This window comes from Emericellopsis cladophorae (genome assembly GCF_022114955.1).
Source record: "Emericellopsis cladophorae strain MUM 19.33 chromosome Unknown NODE_4_length_1054762_cov_117_872525, whole genome shotgun sequence".
NCBI lineage: Eukaryota > Fungi > Ascomycota > Sordariomycetes > Hypocreales > Bionectriaceae > Emericellopsis > Emericellopsis cladophorae.
Genome location: NW_026250929.1, coordinates 12,880 through 38,418, shown reverse-complemented (window position 1 = coordinate 38,418; position 25,539 = coordinate 12,880). Strand labels below are relative to the sequence as shown.

At 54.9% G+C, this 25,539-nt stretch overlaps 8 protein-coding genes across 8 annotated transcripts; 5 read left to right on the top strand and 3 right to left on the bottom strand.

The window, feature by feature from the left end:
* Nucleotides 1-1,955: 1,955 nt before the first annotated feature.
* On the top strand, nt 1,956-4,197 carry J7T54_006380 (Long-chain-fatty-acid--CoA ligase-like protein; the record flags this gene model as incomplete). Its single annotated transcript, XM_051502805.1, has 4 exons — nt 1,956-2,395; nt 2,446-2,867; nt 2,946-4,051; nt 4,108-4,197. 4 exons carry the CDS (start codon nt 1,956-1,958, stop codon nt 4,195-4,197), a joined length of 2,058 nt encoding a protein of 685 aa, XP_051365191.1.
* A 540-nt stretch (nt 4,198-4,737) lies between these two features.
* Nucleotides 4,738-7,901, bottom strand: J7T54_006379 (uncharacterized protein; the record flags this gene model as incomplete). Its single annotated transcript, XM_051502804.1, has 2 exons — nt 4,738-5,622; nt 5,925-7,901. The coding sequence occupies 2 exons, from the start codon at nt 7,899-7,901 to the stop codon at nt 4,738-4,740; spliced, it is 2,862 nt and encodes a 953-aa protein (XP_051365190.1).
* Nucleotides 7,902-9,011: 1,110 nt separating this feature from the next.
* J7T54_006378 (uncharacterized protein) lies at nt 9,012-11,087 on the top strand (the record flags this gene model as incomplete). Its single annotated transcript, XM_051502802.1, has 5 exons — nt 9,012-9,082; nt 9,132-9,264; nt 9,319-9,522; nt 9,804-10,308; nt 10,555-11,087. The coding sequence occupies 5 exons, from the start codon at nt 9,012-9,014 to the stop codon at nt 11,085-11,087; spliced, it is 1,446 nt and encodes a 481-aa protein (XP_051365189.1).
* Nucleotides 11,088-12,089: 1,002 nt separating this feature from the next.
* Nucleotides 12,090-12,887, top strand: J7T54_006377 (uncharacterized protein; the record flags this gene model as incomplete). Its single annotated transcript, XM_051502801.1, has 2 exons — nt 12,090-12,624; nt 12,685-12,887. 2 exons carry the CDS (start codon nt 12,090-12,092, stop codon nt 12,885-12,887), a joined length of 738 nt encoding a protein of 245 aa, XP_051365188.1.
* Nucleotides 12,888-13,413: 526 nt separating this feature from the next.
* On the top strand, nt 13,414-14,295 carry J7T54_006376 (uncharacterized protein; the record flags this gene model as incomplete). Its single annotated transcript, XM_051502800.1, has 1 exon — nt 13,414-14,295. The coding sequence occupies one exon, from the start codon at nt 13,414-13,416 to the stop codon at nt 14,293-14,295; it is 882 nt and encodes a 293-aa protein (XP_051365187.1).
* A 929-nt stretch (nt 14,296-15,224) lies between these two features.
* Nucleotides 15,225-16,980, top strand: J7T54_006375 (Glycerol kinase-like protein; the record flags this gene model as incomplete). The annotated part of the gene is made up of 3 exons (XM_051502799.1): nt 15,225-15,406; nt 15,476-16,479; nt 16,550-16,980. The coding sequence occupies 3 exons, from the start codon at nt 15,225-15,227 to the stop codon at nt 16,978-16,980; spliced, it is 1,617 nt and encodes a 538-aa protein (XP_051365186.1).
* Nucleotides 16,981-17,554: 574 nt separating this feature from the next.
* Nucleotides 17,555-18,878, bottom strand: J7T54_006374 (mannose-1-phosphate guanyltransferase; the record flags this gene model as incomplete). Its single annotated transcript, XM_051502798.1, has 4 exons — nt 17,555-18,451; nt 18,515-18,661; nt 18,754-18,797; nt 18,872-18,878. 4 exons carry the CDS (start codon nt 18,876-18,878, stop codon nt 17,555-17,557), a joined length of 1,095 nt encoding a protein of 364 aa, XP_051365185.1.
* A 2,314-nt stretch (nt 18,879-21,192) lies between these two features.
* On the bottom strand, nt 21,193-21,946 carry J7T54_006373 (putative double-stranded RNA binding motif protein; the record flags this gene model as incomplete). The annotated part of the gene is made up of 2 exons (XM_051502797.1): nt 21,193-21,548; nt 21,916-21,946. 2 exons carry the CDS (start codon nt 21,944-21,946, stop codon nt 21,193-21,195), a joined length of 387 nt encoding a protein of 128 aa, XP_051365184.1.
* Nucleotides 21,947-25,539: the final 3,593 nt, after the last annotated feature.

Below are 25,539 nucleotides of genomic sequence, written 5' to 3'. Positions count from 1 at the left end.
ACCAAATAGTATTTTGAAATGGCAAGCCTGGTAGATTCGAAGGCATGTCAGTGTGATCTATGCAAGTGCAATGGCGTTGACGGACTGATAGTCTCATACCGCGTGGATTCCACCGACGTCTGTCTTCTCGAGTCTCGACATGTCAGCAAGGGCGTAAGGAACGAGAGAAACCTGGAGGAATGCGGGATGTGTGAACCAACCAACCGGGTGGCAGGGTTCGCATATTCGTCACCATTTTAGGCAAGTCAGATTGTTTCGTCTCGCGCCAAACGAGTACGTCAGGTCGGTGGGACTGGTACGCTGAGGCACAAAGGTGGTGCGGCACGGGACCCCGGGGGGCGATCCAGATTTCTTCTTCTAAGAACCGAGGAGCCGAATCGCATGTGAATTCCGGACCGACGCGTGCTATTATTGTCGAACTACAGTACTACGGACCACATGTATGGAGTAAGAGAGTATGAACCTGAACTTGGGAGTGGACGGACGCGGACTTTGGCCTCAGATCGAACCCCGCGTTCCCCTGGTCGGATCTGATCAGCTCCTAAAAAGATTCATGGTCATGATGGAAGATCAGTCAGCAGAGCAGCCGTTTGGAGTAGCCCCAAGATTATGACCTTGACTGCCCATGATCAGATAACCCGAGTGACGGTACCTGAGTCCTATCGATGTTGACGTGCGACATTGGCTTCAGGTTGCAGTAGGCACATGGGCATCTCCGCGTCCTTGTTGGGAACCTGCACTGTGGCCATTAATTGTCTATCGCATCCTAACTTATTATTAGCGTGATTGTGGTGGTTGTGAAGCAGCTGACCCTTCGTCAGGGTTGTCTTGATGGATAAGCAGTGAGCAGTCTGGGGTCTTCCCCGCATCTACGTACTCCGTAATTAGTTTGTTGAATGCCAAGGGGGGACGGCTGAGCAACGCTTGCCGGATCATTCATTTCTTCAAATTCAAGACCGCGGGAGGGCCATAGCTCGTTTGTGGTGAATCGGATCTTCCAAGCGTTTTTCATCGTCACCTCGCCTCACGTCGACTCGTGGGGACCTGCCTCTGAGCGGTGCTATCCATACAACGACGTCTCAATGTACATACGCGGACGGGAAAGCTCCCCACACAGCGTCTTGGTGAGGGTGAGCTTGCAGGTCTCGACTCCTGGGCAACAGCCCTACTCAGGCATCGTGCATTTCTTGGCCTTGTTGAGCAAGACAAGCTTTTCGCCAGGTCGAGTGACCGGCCTATAGGAGGAGGGGAGGGAAGGCTTGGTTCTGCTGCTGCTGCGCGTCGAAATATCAGGATCCCTGTAATCAAATGTCAAAGACGGCTGAGCGGCGTACCGCAGAAGGCCTCGTCTCATTGGACCTAGTCGGTAGCGTCACACGCGAGTAGACCTTGGCTCTTGGAATAATAATACTTTTCTTTGGTCGATGGCGATGTCAGAGGGCAACGACTGGTAACGCGTGTCGAAAGACTTCCGATGATCGACGATGTGGATGCTACAGGCCAAAGTGACGCAATTCCACAAGGTATCCATCCCTCACATCATTGTGCTGTGGCTCAGGTAGGTCAGGGGGGAGGTTCAGCCTGGCGTTACTTGGCCCTCTGGCGCTCGCGCTAAGCCACTGGAGCTGCAGGCTAGGTAGGTGAAGTGGACAACCCCAGACAAATGCCAAGCTCTACAACCAATAGGAAGCTTGCTTAGCTCTGTCCCATGGCCAACCGGTCCCGCCCCTCACAAGCTGGCCACTTCAAGATCTGTCTGTCGCCCAGCCTCCAACCTCCTCCTCCTTTGGTACTATAGACAGCTACGCGCGGCCCTCGTTCTCTTCCGACCTCCAGTTCCTCCTCCCGTAGTCGCCATTCCATACGGCAGAGCTCGGCAACCACAAGTGACAAGCTCGCTTCCTCTTCATCACCCAGCCGTCCTCGAGCGATCAACCTCGCGACCGACTGTCGTCATGGACCACACGTCGGGTATTATGCCCTTGAACCAGGTGCACAAGCCGCCGTTCACCGTGGAAGCCAGTGGCTACGACAAAGTCCCTGGCGAGACGATTCCCCGTCGTCATCCTCGATTCAAAGATGCGTTGCGCAACTCGCCTGCCGAGGGCGTCCACACCGTCTACGACATTGTCAAGCGCAGCGCGCGCATCTACCCCAACCACACGGCAGTCGGCTACCGCAACCTCGTGAAGCTGCACAAGGAGACCAAAAAGGTCCAGAAGAACGTGGACGGCGAGGTCCGCGAGGTTGACAAGGAGTGGCAGTTCTTTGAGCTGACCCCTTACACCTTCTACACCTACACTCAATACCTGGAGCGCGTCCACCAGGTTGGCGCTGGCCTGCGCAAGATTGGCCTCACCCCCGAGCACAAGGTCCATCTCTTCGGCACCACCAGGTTAGCTCTGCGCGACTTGATTCATGGCAGCAATGCTAACTCGATATCAGTGTCAGCTGGATCACCATGTCGCACGCCTGCGCCTCGCAGTCCATCTCCATCGTCACCGCCTACGATACTCTCGGCGAAGAAGGCGTTGCGCACTCTCTGGTGCAGACCAAGGCCAGCACCATGTACACAGACCCCCATTTACTCAAGACCGCCGCGGGTGCTATCCGCAAGGCCAATGTCAAGACGGTCATCGTAAATGCCGATAATGTCTTTGCCAGCGGTGGCGAAGTTGATGAGTTCAAGAAGGAGAACCCAGACCTCACCGTCTACACATACGAGGAGCTACGCAAGCTCGGCGAGGAGAACCCAGTCGATCCCGTTCCTGCCAAGGGCGAGGACCTCTACTGCATCATGTACACCTCTGGATCGACCGGTCTCCCCAAAGGTGCCTGCATCAAGCACGAGTCCTTGGTGGCTGGTGGTGAGTACATCCGATTAACCACATACACGGCACCCAGCTAATTCCTCTTTTAAGTGACCGGCCTCCTCACCAACGTAGAAGAATGTGTCAGCGATAAGGAGGTCATTCTAGCCTACCTTCCCTTGGCTCACATCTTCGAAATGGCCCTCGAGAATTTGGTCTTGTCGATCGGCGGCACTCTGGGATACGGCAACCCCCGAACTCTTTCAGATACCTCAGTCAAGAACTGCGCTGGTGACATGCGCGAACTGAGGCCGACCGTCATGGTCGGTGTGCCCCAGGTCTGGGAAACCATCAAGAAGGGCGTCATGTCCAAGCTCGACACAGCAAGCCCTCTGCTGCGCAACCTTTTCTGGGGAACCATCAGCTACAAGAGCTTCATGTCCAAAAACAAGCTACCCTTCGCAAGTGCTCTCGACAACATTGTCTTCAAGAAGGTCCGTGACTTGACCGGTGGCCGTCTACGCTTCACCATGAACGGCGCTAGCGGTATCTCCGGCGAGACCAAGCATTTCCTGTCCCTTGTCCTGGCCCCGATGCTGGCTGGATACGGGTTGACGGAGACTTGCGCCAACGGTGCTCTGGGCTGCCCTCTCGAATACTCTTCCACGGCTATTGGCCCGGTCCCCGCCTCTATCGAAATCAAGCTGGTCGCGATCCCCGACATGGGCTATGAGACGGATAAGAAGGGACAGGCCGCTCAGGGCGAGATCTACATCCGTGGAAAGCCAGTGATGACCGAGTACTTTGAGAACCCCGAAGAGACCGCCAAAGCCCTTACTCCTGATGGTTGGTTCAAGAGTGGTGATATCGGTGAATTTGACAAGGACGGTCACCTAATGGTCATCGACCGCGTCAAGAATTTGGTCAAGATGCAGGGCGGAGAATACATCGCTCTGGAGAAGCTGGAGGCTGTCTACCGTGGCACCCACTGTGTCACCAACGTCATGATCCATGCAGACCCCGAGCACTCGCGCCCCATTGCCGTCATAATGCCCAACGAGAAGGTCCTTGCTGAAGAGGCCAAGAAGTTGGGCGTTGACGAGCACAACATGTACGACGACAAGAAGGTGAACTCCATGGTGCTCAAGGACCTCCAGAACGCCGGGCGCCGTGGCGGTCTGACCGGCATGGAGATTGTCGCCGGTGTCGTGATCACAGACGAGGAATGGACCCCTCCTAGTGTAAGCCCCTGCCTCCCCGAGCCATCATCGAAGGATGAAAAGCTGACAAATCACAGGGTCTGGTCACCGCCACACAGAAGCTCAACCGCAGGGCTATTCGCGATACCTTTGCCAAGCAGATCGAAGCGCGCCTTAAGTCGCTGTAAGTGGTGCGCACGGGCGCCGCAAGGGCGCCGTTGTGAGGCGTGGACATGTAGCGTGAGAGTAGAGTACTGAGCGTTCCCGACACTGTTCGTCATAACCAATTCTTCGTACTGTTCGACCGATTCTTGTTCTCGGCAGAGGGTTTTAATATAAGCTGGCGTTGCTCAAGATATCTATTTGCCGTTTTGCTGCAGCTTGGATAACCTCGTCCTCGCGTTTTATATTATTCTGAGATGTATGCAGAGACATTTAGCAGCACGGAGGCGAGAGTTCAAGCAACAGTACAATGAGTAAAACTGGGAGATTGTTCCTCCAAGGAAGGTAAATCTGGATTAGGCTCATCGTAGTCTCGTGCTATAGATTCTTGCGTCATGTCTCAAACGAGAGTCATGACAGAAAACAAACGCCCTCGCCATGCAAACGCCATGATAAATCTAGTGTGGTATCTGGTTGTGTAGAAAGACACGCCCATTCAATCATGTAAAATCCGCAGAGCGCACAGTCCAAAGTCCGCAACGAAGCGTTCACGCCTGCCCGACACCTCAAGCTCCGCTCTTCATCCTAAACAAGGCCACGTACGGAGTACGAGAGCCATCTCTGAAAACCTTATTCGCATGGTGGCCCTGCAAGTTGGCCTTGGTGATCCTAGAGTCGTCGCAATACAGCCACGCAGACCCGTGGGTGCGCGGATCGCGCACATACGCTGTGTAGTGGCCCGAGTTGGTCGTGTCACCATAGTGCTCCACGACGGCTACGCATTCGTACTTGAAGGGTCCCATGAACGCCTTGTCGTCCGTTCGCATCTTGTCAGGGACTGAGTTCGGTCGGGGATGGAAAGGTGCCATGTCCAGCGTGTCAAGATCCCACGTTACCTCGGCCATGATCTTGCTCTGGCGAGAGATACCGTATCTCTGGATCGTGACGAGCAGCAACGCCGGCATCCGGGGGAAGGCTCGCTGGATCGTCGCTGTCCTGTCCCCCGCACGGCATGCGTCGCAGTGGAATCCCGTCAATTCCTCGGGAGCAGTGTAACGGCGGATCAGCTTCTGCAGCGTGAGCTCGCGGTCATGCGCGTCACGCTCATTGAGGTACAAGACGAGTTGCTTGATGACCCCCCATCTGTAAGTCGTGGTCTTGCACGTTTGACAACACACTGACTGGACTTCCATAAGCCCACAATGTTGATCACTGATGGACCGCGAGGAGTCGCAGTATTTCGACCAGTACTCCAAGGCACCGTCGAGGACTGACTTGTTGCGCATGTCGAGGGGTTTGTCCAAGTCAAGGGCAAGTACGTGTCTTTGCCTGTTGGTTTCTCTGTCCAGTTCATCCAAGACGAAACTCATAAATTCATGGGCGTCGTGCTGTTGTGAGTCGCCGAGCACTTCTTTGCTCTTGTCATGCGTCGTAATAGATCGCGTGTAGTTCTAGGCGATCACGGTCAGCGAGAGTTCTCTGCTTAGCTTACTTAGCTTAAGGGGATGCTCACCATCAAGGTTGAAGCCTTCATCACTTCAAAATTACCTGTCTCCATCCAATGAAACAAGGTTGACAGAATCTGTGTCATAAGTTGAGCTTGATCCGACTGCTCCCCCTTCTTCCGTGGTACTTTGTATGTTCGTGCCCAATCAGTATACAGCAGTTCTCTGCCAATGCTCGAGACAATCAGCGACTGGAGGACACTGTTCGCGTAACACCAGTTGTGCGGGTTGTTCAGGCCGGTATATACCCTTTCCTTCTTCGTGGTCATCTGATCGAACGGTTTAGTTGTCCGTGCTGATGCTACTTGGGCGCCCGCATCTCTATTGGAAACGCCATCGAGCGGGTCTGAGCTTATGGCGTTACCGCTGTGATTTGGCCGCGACACAGCTGGCTTCGGTTGTGTGAGAGGAGCGGGCAGACCCTCGACTGCATGCCTGACTGGCTGGTACTCGAGAGGCTTTGTAGGCCTCGGTGGTCCTGCCGGCTGGCGTGGCAACTCTGAAGCGGGAGTGGACGACATGTCCTCTGGTTCCCTGCTCACCTCTGGGAACCTGCGCAAGAAATCTTCTGTAGTCCTATAGTGCTCGGTTGAAGCAGCCTTCTCCATCTCTTCGGTTCTCAACTTTTCTTGCCATGCCCTAACGTCATCCGGAGCCATGGGTCGTGCTCTGTATTTTGACTTTGTGCGGTTAATGCGCAGGCTAGCAGCATTTGTGCTTGAATCACGCGTCGACTCCAGCCCTTGCGGGCCCAGAAGATCAGCCCAGGCTTCGAGTCCACCCTTTAAGAGCAAGGGAGTTTGCTTGAGTTCACGGGCATAGCTGAGATGAACCAACGCCCTGTGCAAAGACATGATAGCAATCTCGTCTGCTGTCCGCGCCACCACTGGATATCCTTTTGAAGTATCATCATAGAAGACGACAAGGTCGAACTCATCCCTTCTCTCAAACAAGATCTGGTCTTGCCCTGGCGATAGGACCAGGCTCTCGGCAATGTCGTCTGCATTCAAGTCCGGCCTTGTCAGGATGTCCGGCTCGATGCAGATGATGGACCTGGACATGATGTGGCTGTCATCGAATTGTTCCCGGGAGCGAATGTCAATAATGAGAATGTTTTTGGTCTTCATGGCCTTGAAAAGCTCCTCGGCGACTATCGTACGCTTCGCTAGATCCACGGAGTGTCGGGGGGACGAAGCCGCAGAAGATTCCTTGAGTATGCCATTGGTCGGCGCCGCAGGCTCTGAAGTGATTGAGTTTGAGTATACGGGTGTAAAGTAGTCCTTGCTGGGTGGTAGAGATGATGCACTCGGACTGCAGGATGTCGATGTACTGGAGCCCGTCCGACTGAACCCTCGGGGTGTGCTGCTCGGCATCCGGACCGACTCTTCTGACATGTTGCCGCGTGCAGGGCTGTAAATAGCATTGGGCATCTGAGGAAGAGAAGGGACCGAACTGTCGATGCCAATGGTGGGCCTCTTCAGTTGTCCTGGCGGCATCTCTCGCGGACCGACGGGTTTCAGAGGGTGTGCGAACGCGTGCGTCTTGATTCGTGGATCCTGCCCTGGTGAAGCTGCCGGGCCTTGTAATTTCGCAAACCGAGCGGCTAGCAAGTCGCTGCTTGCGGATGATGCACGCGCATGATTGCTCTTTAAAGCATTGCCATGCAGAGCCTGAGGTTTTGGGCGCACCTCTGGCTTTCTTGCCGGCGCCGGAGAAGCGCCATCCAGCGGTTGATTCGACGGTTTGACAGTAACGTTGCTGTGAGAGGAAGATGAAGAGGCCGAGCTAGGCCGGGGCACAGATCGTTGAACCCCCGTGACACGGTTGTTCTCAATGATTTTCTTCTTGATACCATCGTATTGAGGCCACAGGCCTTTGATTTGTTGCAAAAGGGCTATATGCTTTTTATGCAGCTGGCTGCTTTGGTTGTGTTGAATTTCGGCGTAATCACGGTGCCCCTCGATCGTTTGGACGGCGATGATGTACGAGCGCAAGTATCCTTTGAGTGCCTGCACGTCTTTGTTGAACTCGCGCATCAACTCAGCAGTCTTCAGGGAGGACTCGCATTGTTCCAAAAGCTTCTTGATGCTCTGGTTCCCGTCAATGTCGCGAGGCGCCGCGGTTACATCATCAATGTGAGGCAGTGGCTGCGCAGTACCGCGCGCGGGACTTGCATTGGGCAAGCCGTTCGGTGCCGGCGAGGAGGCGTGGTTGATGGCAGCCATGTGCCCTTTGTAGCAAAGGCGCCACGGTAGATGGAAGGTCGAGAGAGTGTGGATTTTGTATGCGATTGGTATGCGAGCGATCTGCGACAGATTCTATAGCACGCAAATTCAACTCCACATGCAGGGCAGAAAGCAGATGGCGACCGTAGTAAGTATCAGGGTAGCACAGAACTTGAGCTCGTCCACAGTGTATGAGTCGAAATCGAGATCGTTTTGCCGACGTTGACAGCGTGTTTCCGATGTGGTCTCAGGTCATCGCCCAGACTATGGATGGTTGTCTTTGCTGGTAAGGAATCATATTTTACAACGACAGACAAAGGAGCGACGTCTGGTCAGCCGTCCACGAGCCAGAGCTGCTTTGCGTCGAGCGGTCGGTCGTCTGTCGTAACAAGGTGGCGGAGAACAAGTACCAAGGTGGTGTCGCTGAAGGCCAATTGTGGAGGCTTGACGACTGGACTGTCGTCACGTCGGGCGTAGCTGTGGCGTCCATGTGGTGTGTACAGCCAAGACCCCTAGAGGAACCTGACTCCTCCCGCAGTTCCGCGCGGCAATCAAGTACACATTGGCTTGCTGCTTGTACATGTCCCAGAATCTCATCCCGTGGCCCAACCCCGCTAATGCTAAAGCGAGGTACGGATACCGTTTGGCATGCTATTCTCGTTGCCTGGCCCTCGACATGATAAGCGCGTCCGTCGACATGGAAATTCCGACAAGACTGATACCAGAATTCATCTGCTGCCACTGTCTCTATGGACAGCCCGCCAGAGGACTCGGACGAAGCGTGTCCCTATCATCTTTGGCCAACCGCCTCTCAGCCACAACTGTATAGGAAGACAAACGGCGAGGCGAATGGGGGAAGGCTGTGGCTGGGCCCCACCAAGGCGATCCCAGCTCCAACCACGGTCCACACGTCACTCATCGTTCCCCAAGCCTTCTAGGAGCTTCAGCCTAATCCATCCTACTACGTACCATCATTCGCACTCTCGACCTCAAGGCCCGCGGCATCGCTATCGTCGAGCAACGCAAGTGCTCTATACGCCCGCGAACACTTGTCCTTCTTATCTCCGTATTGCACCACTTGGTCTGGTTACGCACGTCGACTTGCCCACAATGATGAGCTGGTGGTCCGGCAACAACACTGCCCTGGATGCCCAGATTGAGAAGGCGACCAGCAGTAGCCTGTAAGGACGCTCCGGGTCCGTACGCGTTACACCTACTGACGAGATACAGTGAGGACATCGCACTCAACCTCGAAATATCCGACATCATCAGGTCTAAGACAGTCGGCCCAAAAGAATCTATGCGATCGCTTAAGAGGCGCATCGGCAATCCGAACCCCAACACTCAGCTCAGCGCCTTGAACGTGAGTCTTGAAGAACGCATTGGTCAGCGTACGTACAAAACTGACAAGGGCTAGTTGACCGATACTTGTGTCAAGAATGGTGGATCGCACTTCCTGGCCGAGATAGCGTCGCGCGAGTTCATGGACAACTTGACCTCACTTCTGCAAGCATCCGGGACAGCGGGAGTCAACCACGACGTCAGACAAAGAATGCTCGAACTCATACAATCATGGGCGGCTGCCACCGAAGGGCGCCATGACTTGTCCTACATCGGAGATGTCTACAGGAACCTGCAAAAAGAAGGGTATCAATTCCCCCCTCGGCAAACCGTCGCTAGTAGCATGATAGATAGCAGTGCGGTCAGTATAAGATCTGTGTGCAAGCAACGACGAAGCTAATGCGTGGATAGCCTCCCGAGTGGGCAGACTCCGATGTCTGTATGCGGTGCCGAACACCATTCTCGTTCACGAATCGGAAACACCACTGTCGAAACTGTGGAAACTGCTTCGATCAGCAATGCTCGAGTAAACTTGTCGCGTTGCCGCATCTTGGCATTCAGACGCCCGTGCGTGTCGATGATGGGTGCTATGCGAAGATTACTGGGAAAGGCCACAAGGAGCTTGATCGCTCCCCAACCTATCCCCATAAGCAAAGAAGCACGTCTGTGATGCAGCCACGCAACGCGCGTGTTGACGATGGATTTGACGAAGACTTGAAAAAGGCTCTTGCAATGAGCTTAGAGGATGCCAACGGTCAGCCTTCCGGGATGGTTGCTGCGCCAGCTACAGACAGCTTCAAGCCAAAGGGGGACGTCAGCGCCGCAAAACAGATGGAGGAGGAGGATGAAGATCTCAAGGCTGCCATTGCCGCGTCTCTTGCTGATATGGAAGAGCAGAAGCAACAGCATCTGGCGACCTTGAAAGAGCACACCTCAAATCCTCCCGTGTCTTCCACGACGACCAATTTTACGCTTCCCAAGAATGATTACGAGCTGTCGCCCGTTGAGGCCGAGAACATCAACCTTTTCTCAACCCTGGTCGACCGTTTACAAACACAGCCACCAGGTACGATCTTGCGGGAACCACAGATCCAAGAGTTGTACGATAGTATCGGGAGTTTGAGGCCAAAGCTAGCGCGAACGTACGGAGAAACGATGAGTAAGCATGGTAAGTCTACTAGATGATGAGACTTGGTAATCAGACCCGCTGACCTCAGTTGTTAGATACACTGCTTGATCTACACGCCAAGCTTTCGACTGTCGTTCGATATTACGACAAGATGCTTGAAGATCGCCTCTCGAAGGCGTATAGTCAGCAGAACCTCGGCGGATACCAGATGCCCGGCCATCGACAGCCATCAGGCCCCTATCCTTCATTGCCTCCGCAGCATTATCCACAACACGGGGGCGTCGAGAACTTCTACAACCCACACCATCAATCTTCGTATCCCCCACCGCAACCCCCCCAGCCTTGGCAGCAACCTTCTGCAGTGCCGACGCCACAGCCGCATCGTGCCTCGTACGGTCCCGTCCCCGGTGCCACTCCAGGCCAATACCCTGCCCAACCGCATCTTCAACGGACACCAAGCTGGCAGCAGCCGGCGGGACCCAACGGTCAAGATGCCCAGCAGCAACCACAGCATCAGCCAGGACAGCAGGAGTATCAAAGCATGCAGGCACCCCAAGCAGCAAGCGCTGGCACGCCGTCTCAAGATCCCCATGCCTCTTACTACTTTGGCAATCAACAGCCGGGCCAACCGCCTGCCGAACCATCAGCTCCGGGCGCAGCACCTGACGCAAGTCAATCGCCGTACCCGAACTTGCAGCAGAGTCATCCAGGTTTAGTCCCAGCGCAGCCACAATCTCAACCTGGTCAAACTCCAGCTCAGCCACAGACTGTTAAACCTCCCGCTGCCTTGCCTGCACAGCCCAGTCAGCCACCGTACTGGCAGCAGGCAACTCCGAACCAACAGCCAGGACCTATACCGACTGCGAACCCAGCCTATACTGGCTACGCACCGAATTCCTTCCCGAGTGTACCACAAGCAGAACCTACAAAACCGAATGCGCCCGAGGAAGCTTTGATTGAGCTTTAGGTGCATAATTCAAGCGCGACAGTGGTTTCTGCTCATGGCATTCTTGGGTGTCTTGGCGATGGCGTTACGGCGGACTGTTGAAATTTCTTGATGGCAGAGGTCATTCTCATCTTCACCTTTTGTTGATAGTAGAGGAAGAGCACACATCTCACTAGAGCGGGCTTCCTTCTTCCCCCCGGCGGTCATAGGGGTCGGGATGCATTTGACGTTCCATAGGCCGAGCCAATGAATTGACCCTCAAAATATCCCGTTTCTTTGAAGTGACTACCCTCATGTTTGTGTGTATTCTAGCGCTTCGATATGAGTACGAGAAGCCAATTTGCTGACATGTCGGCACCAAAGTCTAGCTGGTCTTGTGAACTGTCTTGTATAGTAAGCCCTACGAAACAAGGCCAGCCTGGCCGCGAACCAAGACACCCGAGCGGAGGAGAATTAATGTTAGTAGCCAGAACTCTTTGCACGCAAGACCGACGGCCAATCACCATCGGCATCAAGGCCACGGCCGTCTGCAAGTTGCGGACCTCACAGCTCCGCCTCCGGCACCGGGGACGGACGAGCGCGAGACCCACACGACTGCGTGTCGATCAGTCACGATCATCACGCATGGAGGGGCCCCATGAGTCGGGCGCCTGTCATCCGCCTCATTAAATATTCGTCATTTCGTTTCCTGAGCAGGAGAACAGAATCCCTTTTCAGTACGTATCGAAGTCGCAGTTTACCGCTGCACGTATCTCATCTCCCTCATAACAAGATGGCGCCAACCATACACCTCGTTCGCCATGCGCAAGGCTACCACAACCTCTCAGTCGAGAACGAGGTTATCCATGACCCCGACCTGACGGAACTCGGTCTCCAGCAATGCAAAGAGCTCAGGGAGTCGTTCATCCACCACGACAAGCTCACCCGCCTGGTTGCCTCGCCACTGCGCCGCACCGTTTACACAGCCATTAAAGCTTTCGGCGAGGACAGACTGTACCCCATCACTGCGCTGGACCTGCTCCAGGAAGTGTCTAGTTCGCCTTGCGATACAGGCTCTGCCAAGGAGAAATTGGACGAGGAGTTTGGCGACAAGCTCGAGGTCAGGGGCCTGGACCCAGCCTGGACCGACAAAACAGCGACCAGCAAATTCGAACCTACCTTGCAGAAGTTGACAGCAAGGGCTCTGGAGGCAAGACGTGTGCTGCGAGATCTGGCCGGCGACGGTGACGACCACATAGTGGTGACTACTCACGGCGGTATCCTGCACTTCTTGACGGACGACTGGTTTGGCATCCCGTCAGGTCATGGTAAGTGTCACCCCAAACGTTCCTCAGAGTGCTCAGAAGACAGAATTCACATGACAATAGCTACTGGCTGGGGTAACTGCGAGTACCGCTCTTATCAGTTCATTGACCCTACGGGCAAGGACGAAGACGCCGCTCTGCAGGAAACCCCTGAAAGCTGGAGGCGTCGTCAGGGGCTCCGGATTGCTCCCACAAGGACGGAGCAGAAGGAGATGAGGGCGGCGGTACAAAAATCGGTGGCACCGTATCTGCATCTCAATTCGTAGAGCCTTTGCAGGTCGGTTGGACCATGGGTCCTGGGTCATGGCGCAGGATGATAGAGACATAGACAATAGAGACAGGATCGGGAGAATGCGCGCGACGTCTGCATATGTGAAGGCTGCCTGGAAGTCAGGACGAAGCTGGAAGGAACAAAGGGCTTGACGTGGACTGAGATGACGACGTTTCTCAGTTGGCGGCCTAGGCGCAATCGCTCTTTCCCTTTTGGCCGTCACTGGGCGTGAACAAGCCGCATGGGAAGGTACGACAAGCGAGCCCTCAAGTCTCGCTGCCAAATTCTAGAGACTTGCAACTTTGCATTCAATTTATTCTTGTCGTCTCTGCGCTAGAAAAAGCCGTCATCTACGTTGAAACGTACGCTCAGACCATCCCTTGCCGAGGAATAGTTGATTTCCTGCTATATTCAAGATGGTTCCAAAGATCACGGAGAACACGACGCTGCACGACTATTGTGCCGTCCTTCCATCGCCTGCTCATGGTCACCAAGAGTGCGGCTTGACACAGCTGTCACAAATGAACGAGTTTGGCCTGGACTCCGTCGAGGAGGATGATGAGGACCCCTTTTGGGATTTGACTGCCCCCTCTTCGGGTGGTACCCTCGACTTCTGTGGCGACATCCCAGACGACGACTTGGACGCTATTCTACAAACTGGAAGACCTGTTTCTACCAGCAAGAACAATAGACGGGATAGGGAACAAGGAATATCTTTTCTGGATACCTTCAGACCCGTCACACCGAGCCAGACACAAGGAAGACTGAATGGGAGCAGCACTCAGCTGCTTGATCAAGAGGTGACAGACGCCGAGCTAGTGGACATGGACGAAATGATCGACTTGGACGCCTTCTCCATGACCCCTGGATTAACACATAAGTCCTCTGAAGCGCAGACTGGCGACAAAGGCCCGTCTGCATTTTTGCCATCTCAGTCAAGCGATTCAACGATCCCCCAATTCGACTGGACACTCGAGCCCTCTAGGACCTGCTTCCAGTTGGCTGATCTCAAGATCTTGCGAGAGTCTAAACAGTTTGGATCTTCACCCGCTACGGTGTTCGAACTGTTCGCCAGGGTCGTTCATTCGGCGCGGGAGAACTTTGGGCATCGACAATACTTTCAGTTCCAGGATCTGTTGAGGGCTGAGCCGCCGTACGCGACAGGCGTGCTTGCTGGGTGGGAGGCGGGAGGGCCTCTTGACATTATGGCGCAGGACTTCAGGGAGATTCCGCCGGCTGGACGCAAATGCTACTGCCGGTGCAGGCTGACCAGGGAAAAGAGATCGCCATTTGGCTGGGCGCTGGCCATTGTCGATGTTCAGGAGGCGACTTGGGCCAAGATTCGACCGGTCATGGCCGCATTGGGCAAGGCACATTTGCTCGAGCGTGCTGCTCTGGGATGACTAGTTCAGTCCGCGGGGAATACTGCACCGATTTGAGGGTTGCATTGGCAGAGTGTGATGATTACAATGAACTGAATGCGGGTGTCTTGTCTCTTCTCTCTAAAAAGTACGTAGCATCGTCGCAACACTGGTTCGTTCTTCTTTTGTGAACAGATCTCCTCAAGATCGACTTGTTCTCCGCCATGCAATCGTTTTAACGCCTCGTCCTTCCCCATAGGCAACTTCTGCGTCGTAAATGTCCCCAGCTTCACTCCAGAGATACCACACGTAGACGGCATCAACAGATGACGTCGCGCGCCTGTTCCATGTCGGGATCTCCACCCCGAGATGCTTTAGCTCCCCGAATCGCTCGAAGCCATCAACGTCTCCCGAATCTGCCCCTCAACTCCAAAAACCCCTCGCCAAAACTTTATCCATGGAAAATTACTGTGATCGTGCCCCAACTGGGGAACCAGCGCTATGGGCTACGGAGACCCCATTTATACTCATTTCCACCAATAGAAGCGCGCCCTTCGCGTCCGCGCTGGAGCCCCTCTCGCGAGCGAGACTCCGAATCGTCGAGAAATTATCAGACTCGTGAACAGTTTGGAGCCCCCCACTGACGTCGCCGTATCGCGATGCGTTCGGGTTGTCCGTGAGGGCCGTTCGGTACCTGAGGTCGGGCTCCGAGTATTGTTATTAGCTTCACGATGGGGTCCTGTCTTCGCGTACTATCTGGCCGAGGTTCAACTTCTTCATCCAGCTCGTCCCTATTCGCCTAAGACACCATCTGCTCTCGCGACCGAGAAACGAACGCCACCCCTCTGCTGGTTATCCCATATTCCATATTCTGACAACAAGAAACTACGTAGCGCGTCCCTCTCCGACAAAGTGTCTCGCGATCTACCAAGTCAGCCCACAGCCGTAGAAGCAGACGTCAAAACTGCTCAATGGGTGACAATCGATTCCTTCCCCGGGATGTGGCCACAACCAGGGCCGAAAGGAGAGAAGGCTGGTTTGTGGGCAGTATCGACCAAGGGACCACATCAACACGGTTTTTGATCTTCAATGGCGCTGGCGAGCCGGTGGCGAGCCACCAAATGGGGTTCGACAACAAGCACGCACACTCAGGGTGAGCACATCCAAGCCAAAACAATGCAAACGTCGGAGGTTGGATATGAGCCTAACCAAACTCAACCAGATGGCACGAACACGACCCGCTCGAACTGCTCCAAACCGTAGAAACATGCATCGAGAAGGCCGTAGAGCAGTTTGTGGCAGATGGCCACGACGTCACGAGGATACGCTCCGTCGGCATCACTAACCAGCGAGAGACCCTGGTTCTCTGGGACAAGAACACGGGCGAGCCTCTACACAACGCCGTGGTGTGGCCCGATACCCGCACAGCTTCCATGGTCCGCGAGTTGAAGACATGGCCAGGCGCGGACAAGGTCCAGGAACTCTGCGGCCTGCCTCTGTCCACGTACCCCTCCAGCGTCAAGCTCGTCTGGCTCCTCCGACACGACAAGGCGGTTAAGCAAGCGTACGACGAGGGCCGCTTGGTCTTTGGCACGGTGGACTCCTGGCTGATCTTCCGTCTGAACGGTGGCAACGACCGTACGGGCGGACCTATCCACGTCACGGACGCGACAAATGCCAGCAGGACCATGTTCATGAACCTCCACACACTGCAATACGACGACACCCTCCTCTCCTTCTTCAAGCTCGACCGCGCCAAGATCATCCTGCCCAAAATCGTCCCCTCGTCCCACGCCACAGAGTTCGGCGCGCTCGCGCGCGGTCCGCTCCAGGGCGTGTCCATCACAGGCTGCTTGGGCGACCAGTCCTCCGCCCTCGTGGGTCAATGCGGCTTCAAGCCTGGCCAGGCCAAGAACACATATGGCACGGGCTGCTTCCTCCTGTACAATGTCGGCACGGAGCCCGTCATCTCCAAGAATGGCCTGCTCGCAACGGTGGCGTATGACTTTGGCAAGGGCCAGAAGCCCGTCTACGCCCTCGAGGGCAGCATAGCCGTCGGTGGCTCGGGCATCACCTTTCTGCAGAACAACCTGGGCATTGTTTCGAGTCCAAAGGAGGTGGACTCCGTCGCGCGTACCGTCCCCGACAACGGTGGCGTGTACTTTGTTACGGCGTTCAGTGGTTTGTTTGCGCCGTACTGGATTGACGATGCCAAGGGCACAATGTGTATGTCCCCTCATCCCTTTTACCAATCCGTCGTGTGTGCTCGTTACTGAATTTTTTGGTCTTTCTCTAGTCGGCATCACAGCCCACTCGCAAAAGGGCCACTTTGCCCGCGCCACCCTCGAGGCCACCTGCCATCAAACCGCCGCCATCCTCGATGCCATGGCCACCGACTCGGGCCACGCTCTCGAGTCCCTCGCCGTCGACGGAGGTCTCTCTAACTCCGACCTCTGCATGCAGACGCAGGCTGATGTGAGCGGGATACCGGTCGACAGGCCGTGTATGCGCGAGACGACGGCGTTGGGCGCTGCCGTGGCGGCTGGGCTGGCAACGGGCGTGTGGGAGAGCTTGGATGATCTGCGCGAGGTGAACCGAGAGGGACGGTCCGTCTTCGAGCCGCAGATTGGCAAGGACGAGAGGCGGCGGGTCAGGGCCAAGTGGGAGCAAGCCGTGGAGATGTGTAGAGGATGGATCCGCGAGGATCTAGATGATCCCTCTTCATAGACACACGAATGCGAATCATTGAACAAGCAGTCAAGTGGGCTGCATAGAGGAATCATCGTTGCATTCAAGATGAATTGTTCATCATTCACAAAGGCTATCTATCCGACGTGGCTATCGCCATTTGATAGCCGAAACACCTTGCGCAGGCCCAGAAGGGACCCTGCGAAAACAAATCTCCTGTGACTTTTCCATCCGGAACCAAACCACCTCGAGACGCCAGGGAATAGCCACTTGCAATAAAGACAGCAACCGTCGAGCGGTTGACAAATGCAGGTCGTACAGATCAAGCCGGACATGCCATGCTCCATCCTCTCGTTCGCCTCCCATCCCTACTGTAGCTGGTGAATAAAAATAAGTCGAGTTTTCCCGAATATGGTGTGAGTGGCGAGGATGTTATTTTTTTCTCTTCTGTTGCGTAGATTGAGCGTTGCTTGCTTTCAGGTGTCGTTTTTTGTGATTCTCACTAATTAAAGGTATACGTCGTCCGCTCCTTGTTCTTCGCCGCACGGGCTGGCCCATTCTCCGGCTCAGATTCAATGAAAGGCAATGGTCGTGATTCTCTGCGCCTGCAGGCTCACATGATAATGGCCGGGACGTCCACGTTGGCCTTAATGGACTTGTGCGGCAGGACACTGCCGCCGTTGACGTAGATCTCGTCACCAATTGTCACGTCGTCGCCCAACACGGTGACGTTCTCCAGGCGCGCCCAACGGCCGACAGTGCTGTTCCAGCCAACAATGGTCGATTTGACCCACGCGTGGTCCTTGACCTTGGATCCGCGCAGGAGAACGCAGCGTTGCAGACGGACACCGTCGCCAATGATCACGTCGGGGCCAATGGTGACATTGGGGCCAATGCGGCAGTTCTTGCCAATCTTCGCTGAGGGGTGGATCAAGACGTTGCCGCCGTGCACGTATGACTCGGTGGGCGAGGTGAGGTCCTTGCTGCCCTTCTTTGTCAACGAGGAAAGGTACAAGCAGGTGCCGCTGAGGAAGTCCTTTGGTTGACCGACATCCATCCAGAAGCCGTCCAGGTCAAAGGAGTGCAGTTGGTGGTCGTTGGCCATGGCGGGGAACGTCTCCTTCTCGATCGACGTCGGGCGCAGTTCGATGCGCTCGAGCACAGATGTGTTGAAGAGGTACAGGCCGGCATTGATACGGTTGCCGACAAACTCGACGGGCTTCTCGACAAAGCGGTCGATGCGCGAGGGGTGGTTGGGCTTGTGGACAACGACACCGTATTTCGAGGGCTCCTCGACCTTTGTGACGACAATGGTGCCCTCGTTGCCGTGGTTGCGGTGGAACTCGAGAAGCTCTTTGAAAGGGTAGTCGCAGATAACGTCCGAGTTGAGGACAAAAAAGGGGGTGTCGTCCTTCTTGAGGATCTTCTCGGCGAGCTTGAGGGGACCGGCTGTGTCGAGAGGTTCGCTTTCGACAGAGAACTCGATGTTGATGTTGTACTTCTCCTCGTACTGCCTCGTGTCAGATCAAAGCCAACCCCCCAGACCCTTGGGTGCGCATGTAGGAGAACATACCTCGGCGAGGAACTTTTCCATAATCTCGGGACGGTAGTTGACAGCCAGCACAATGTCTGTGACACCAGCTGAGACGAGAGCCTCGATCTGGTGCACGATCATAGGCTTGTTGGCAAACTCGACGAGCGGTTTCGGCAGTGTGAGGGTCTGTTTGTGCGCGCGAGCTGTCAGCCTGGAGCTCCAAATAGGTACGATCGAGCATGCTGTCGCGGGCGCAGCGTGCACACATGGCCACGTACCAAGGGGCGGAGGCGCGTCCCGAAGCCGCCAACGAGAATAAGTCCTGCAAGCCAATTGTTAGCATTTCAACGCTGCGGAAGGAGAGCTGCACGGTGCAGGCAGGCAGGCGCGACGTACCCTTCATGATTGCGGTATTGTGGTCTTGCTCTGGTTCTTGATCGGGAGCTGGGTGGTGGTCCGGTACGTGGCCACAAGAAAGGGGGCTCAAGGAAGGTAGATCTGGATGCGGGGCCGGTTGTCAAAGGTGGTGAAGCTGATGAGCCTTGGTGCAGTTGCAAGCGTCGTTGAGGTTTGGAAATGCTAAAGACAATGAGGTCGTTCGCTCAACGCTACGGAAACAAGCAAGGCACTCGGGCTCAAAAGGTTATGGATAGTACAAAGTGAAGATGAGGTGACCTGAGGAACGTGACATTCCATGCTATGGATTATTGGCGACACTGCCTGCTGTAGCACGAAAATACGGGGCATGCTGGCGCTGCCCGTCAAGGGTCCGCAATTGAACCGACCGACAGCCTCCAGTTGTTTGGACACTGCATTTGGTCTGATTCCTGGCCTATCAGGAGATGGATGCTTTCAGCCAGAGCCGTTAAATTGGCTCGAAGTCCGCCCAGGGTCGAAGCTTCCCCAATTCAGACGACACGAGACCTCGTGACGGAGTGGGGGGCCGCGACATGCCGGCCAATCGCACGATCAAATTCGACCTATGTGGCTCAAGAAAAGGCAAAGGACGCCTGCTTCCACCGGCAATGGATTCCAGATCGATCCTCGAGCATGAAACCCCTTTTCCTGCCCACGTCCGTACGTACAAGCAATGACACCAGGGTTGCGCTCCTTGGTGCCCTCATGACCTTCCGTGGTGATGCCTACCCACTAGCCATCGTCAAGCCAGGAAGCCGGTACTATAGCTATCGAATCCGGCCAGACCGCAGCAGAACGCATCTGAGACAGTGTCACCAGCAAGCGGCAGTCAGCGCGGATGCCATTCCGGTTCCTGACCCCCTGGGCAATATCGTTCAAGTTTTTTGTCGGTTGACGATTTGAGTGATCCTTCCTCTATGACTGACATGGGACCACGCGAGGCTGACATGTTAATTAGTGGTTTCGGCGAGCACCGGACATGCGGCTGGAAGCGGTCCAAAGTAAATTTAAACCATTATATGAACTACGCGGTAATATGAGGGAAAACATACCCTGCCATCGCTCACCCATCTTGCGTGCCGACGTAATTACAGAAGCAGCAGAAGCATCAACTTGAGGCATCGTCACCGTGGCGGTTGAGGTCGAGTAGCCACTCTCGACCTATTAGCAATGACTGCAATATGTGACTCGACGTCTTGTGTGTATCAATCACCCCCACATTCAATGGTCGCGGCTAGTGCCGCATCCTGGTTCCCTGGTGTCTCCTAGTATCATACCTAGGACTTGTTGACAACATTAACCGCTCAGCAGCCAGTCACAAGGGGAATCGAGACCATGCCGATTAACACAAAATGGTTTTAGAATTGGCAATGTGTCAAGTCAGGTAAATAGTCATATGGGTAATCGTTATCATGAAACTTCTTTCTTTCGCACTAATAATGACCCCATCAAATCCTGCGAGAAACAAGATGTGACGCTGCTATATTCCTGTCCTGAAGAGTTTTCAGAGCTTGCAAGAACTTGAACAGCCGATTCGATCCAAAAATACAAAAAAAAAAAAAATTGTTGCCATAAGAAGTCGCTAGAATGGAGATGTGTTTTTTGCTATTGCAAGATGCGTTAATGTCGGTCGCCCGTCGTTCTGTGCGTGATCTTGCAGGGTTTCAAAGAATGCTTATGCCGAATCAAAAGCCAAAATCCTTGCTCTGGTGTGGTACGCCAGCTCTTGGGCCATCAACGTCGGAGGTTGCACTAAGTCGTGACTCAACCGGTTTCCTCTTTGGCCTGATGAAAGAGAGCAGGAATACCACGCTGCTGGCTCTGTAACACCCAGTATCCCTGGAGCAAGCCATCACCAGAAAATTGCGCAATTCAGGAGTGAAAAATACCGGCCGTGGAGTTGAGAAATGGAAATGGGTGGTGTTGCTTCGTCTAAAATGCAGCTCATATCGTAAAGTCGTCATCAGTCGTGAAACATCGGTAGCGTTCTTCTCGTCATTGGTTCTTGTTTATAAATTTGGCGTGAGTCGTTATCGCATTGGTAGCCTTGGGGCTGTTCGTTAAGTTGTTGCAAACTTTTGAGTGAATGGGGACGTCGAAGCATAGCAATATGGTGACCGTGTCTTGCGGTAGCTCCCCACCACCATTGAAAGAGCAATATCTTGATCGCTGAAAGAGCATGGGGACCGCGCGTGTTGTGTCTTCAGATGGCACTGTGAGTAGGCTCGAAAAGGGGTCCAGTCAACGTTCTGGCGTACACACCCTCTCCATGCACAGGCAGTAGCCAGTCCATTGCCTCTTTAGTCGAAAGAGGCGGTCGAGCTGCTGCTTGAGTGGTTGCCTGAGCGGCGGCTGCTGCGACGGTCGCTGCTGTCCCTGGACGAAGTGTGGCGGCTCTTGTGGCGGCGGCCCATCATGTCGCCCGCCGGGAGCCCCTGAACGACGCCATTCCGCGCGAGCATACCGCCATTCACGGAAAATTGGCGGCACACCATGAACGCGCGCATGGCAGCGTTCTCCTGCGCCAAACCATCCGATTCGTAGGCCAGGTCGGTTTGGTACTCGCGTCCGTTGACGAGCACAAGACACGTGTATCCTGCCTGATCCCGGTAGCATGCGTATGATGGGTCGCTCCAACCGCGGCGCCGGCAGAGGCCTAGAAACACACAGCATTAGCATTTTTCTTTGATCTCGCGTTGTAGAGCAATTGCACACAGGGCACCACTGCATGGACGTTCCACCAGGGGTTTAAGCGTTCCACCAACCGCAGGACACCCCCAAGGTACACAATGCCCGATCAGACTACGCCAACCAGGGTGAAGACCCCTGAAGAACGAGAGTAGATCGGCCAGATCATGCTCCTTGGGTAGCAATTGGAGCTGTGGATACTAGCATAGCAGGGGTGAGGCCGATATGACATGTCCGCATTTCTTCCCCACACATACAAGCCAGAGGAGAGGCTTGCGTTGAACGCCCGGTGCACAGCAGGGTGTGCTCGTGTTACCATCAGAAGGTGAACTTACTCTCAAGGTACTGCATATAGAAGCCGCTCATGTTGCCGGTGTCAGGCAGAGTCGCAGATGGCGTTTTTGTGGGTGGCCGGCAGGAACAAGAGACCGAGCCTTGACAGCCTGGGTATCACGGTGATGGTGACGAGCTGGCAGAGGGTTGCAGGGCGACGTGGCGTTGCTCGAGATCGGTTAGCTGCGTCCGAGCCCAATATTGATGTACGGCGAGAGGCAAAGCGAGAGGGTATAATGAAGGATGGCTGTGGCTTAGTTGAGGGAGCTGATGTGAGAGAAGAGGGAAAATGGGCAGAGAGCATAGAAGGTGGTGAGCAGGATGGGACGTTGGGGGGCAATGGCGAGGGTTTTTGAGAAGAATGTGGATGAGCGTCTCAAGCCATACCGAAGAACGGGGTGGATGCTCTCGGCTACGAGAGGCGAAGGGGGAAAGGGTCTGGTTCGTACGGTGTATCTTGCAGATGCGGTTTGGGCTGGGAGTGTGTCGTTATTGCGGAACGGCGTCAAGAGGAGCGTACCGCCGGCCAGGCAGGGGCGTGAGGGCGGCAGCGCCGAAATAAACAGATGGCAAAAAGAGGGCATGTAGGTAGAGAATGCAAGTACCGCCGCACCAGGTAGGCTGGGTAAGATGAGGCCGGCCAGGCGCGAATTGGCCGCATGCGTGTAGCAGGAGAGAAATAACATTGAAGAGACCAGCCCACGACTGCGGCTCTGAAGCCAATACAGAAAGAGGGTGACCCATCTTGATGCGTTGGCCTACCTGGATACCAGTTGATCAAAGCCCGCCGGACACTAGACCACCTCCACCATATCCCGAGGAGGGCCATTTACGCATTCGCGTGCAGACGGCGAAGACGGCCAGAGAGGCCGATCAACAACGTCTGCGCGTCTTTGAATGTCCTCTGTTTTGCCTCTGGTGAGGGAGAAGAGGCCAGAATAGTTCAAGATGCTCGTTTCGTTGGGACGTGAGGAGAGATGGCCGGCGGCGACGGGGACAATGATACAATGCGGCCGAGCAGGCGTGATAGGCCAACAAGGGTCCAGAGCTCTTGGCTTCGAGATACCGCACGGGGGCAATTTGGCAACACAAACAGAACTGCAGCAACTCCTCGCCGGGGTCATCATGTTTGAACAATAGAAAGGAACGTACCGAAACCAGCAGAGAGGCCGCGAATGAGGTCAGCAGCTAGCTGCACAGGAGCCGATTCGGCAACTGGAGAGGATCTTGTCGGTGGCAACGTGACACAGACTGCTGTCACGCACGAAGCCGTGGACCGTTGAAGAAAAAAGCAACTTTCTGAACCCCTGAGAATGGGCCTTTGCTAGGTACCACTGTTCGTCTGCGGGACAGGCCCACGGTGTGTCGTAGCAAAGTGGTGAACAGGAATTTGAGGTGTGGTTTGTATCGTGGGCAGAGCTAATCGCAGTGGGTCTGGTCTGGCCACAAAAACAGCAGGTTGGAGACGGTCGACGATGAGCTGCAGACCCAAGCCCCAGGACATGCGCGCATGCACGTACAGACAAGACAGCCCAGATCCACCCAGGAGGAGCCGTCGAGGGCAGATGAGCGACAGGTACGTACCTCGTGCTGCTGCGAGTAGCCAAGCGTGATAGTGAGTGCTTTGTAGATCACCAGCAGAAGCACGGACAGTCGGCAAAGCAGTACAAGTACCTGTCAGTCCGGCCCTCATGCGACCAGCCGAACCGGGGTCCAATCTTAATTCGAGGATGAGACTCGCAGCCGCTCGCTCGGCCAAGGGGACGAGAAAATCACAGTCAGTTCGCAGAAAGTGGCACGCGCGCGCAAGGCTCTGGTGCTGACGACTGTCCAATGGCAGACATCCGGATGTCACAGGTGCTGAGGCTTCAGGCTCGGCGCTAGGTTGGACCCTACCATTAAGCAGTCAACCGAGTCGTTGATGTCGTGCGTGAGAAGACAAACGGAGTCAAGGACTCGAGGTAGACAGGCTCTCTCCTCTCGTGGCTCCAGCCTCAAGCCTCCAGTGCAGTTCAAGAGCAAGAGCATTTAGCAAGCTAATCACCGAAGCGTCTCGTCGTTGACTAGAATCCATTGTCCAATCCTCAGTCGAGATTGAGAATGGTCGGTGAGGACACAGCAGCGACGCGGAGACCCTTGTCCCTCTCGATTCGTGCATGAACTGGACACGCCAGAACCCTGTCTGGACTGTCGATGCGCGTGGGTGGATGGGAGATCAGAGCAGCGTACTCCGTAGAGGGAAAAAATGAGGTACCTTACGGTGAATGGGCCAGGCTTGATTGGACGCGGTCGTGAGGGGGGAGGGCCATTGCTGCATCTTTGACCTTTTTCATGCATTGATGTGTTGGCAAAGGCCTAGGGTGAGGGTAGGGACAGGGGCCCGGGTTTATTAATAAAGCATAGGCGGAATTGAGTCTGGGCAACGGCCACGATGAGGCGGGTTGGCATGCTAATCAAGTGATAGCACTACGAGGACCTGGACGTGCCATTGTTTGGGGAGACTTGAAGGGAAGAAACTCGTGATGAAGCAAGCATGGAAGGTGGTCGGTCCCATTCGACTCCTTGCTGAAGTAAACAGGCAATTGCCCCAAAACCAGCATTGGCACTGCCGAGGGCTGGCCTCTGAAATCTGGGAGGCAGGTCCGTTCGCACAGAAGCTGCCAATGCACATTGATTATCTCAAACCAAAAGTGGGGCAGCAAATTGACTGTCCGGAAAACGACCAGACCTTCTCGAAGCCAGACACAATCTGGAGGACGGAAGTTTCATGGTGACGTAGGTGTGTGAGACGAATTTGCAGAGACCACATGGGAACCGGCGCACCCAGCAGTGACCAAGTCGACACGTCTGCTGCTGATCTTACATCAGGGTGGGCATCCCTCATCTACAAGTACGTACCTCATCCAACCCAACCACCACCCTGCCGGCAGACGTGGCCGGAGTGGTTGCCAGATGCCCGGTGCTATGGGTGGCTGGATCTAGCTTGCTCACCTGGGCGGGATTCACGTTGTCTAATAGTTCCTGACTCGAATCTCCGCGGCGCCCTCACCTGGCTACATACCTCAAGGCATGTTCCTTTACCGCCGGCAAGGCTATATTGACCTAGCTGCCTGTGCTCACCTGTGTGTGACGCGCCTGGTCTTTGTGATTGTGACACGGCGATTCTACGGCTGCGCATCGTATCAACAACAAGTGCAAAAGCTAATTAGAACAGTGTCCAGCCTCGGGAAAATGCGGGGGTCATGCAAATTGATGCAACGATTCTAAATTGTCCTGTTCCCGGAAAGAGAGAAGTCTCGCTGGCAATGGCATGTCCAGATCTCCTGATATCTCACATCAGATAGACATACATGCGCACGCCCCAATCTCTTCAAATTAACACGCACAAGTGAACTACGCCATGCGCTGCCAGTTCATTCGCAGGCGGCCGCGTGAGATGCGGCCAGGTGTCTGTCCAAACAGATGGGCTTGGCCTCCAGTCAGTGCCGGGCTCGCGAGCAGGGCCTGGGGGTTCTCCATGTCACGTTTTGACATTAGCAAGTAAACAATCGGCGGCGGCGAAATTGAACTTAGCAGCGGGCGATTCGCCTTGCAAGTTGCAACTCACAAGCGCGCGCCGTGGCCCA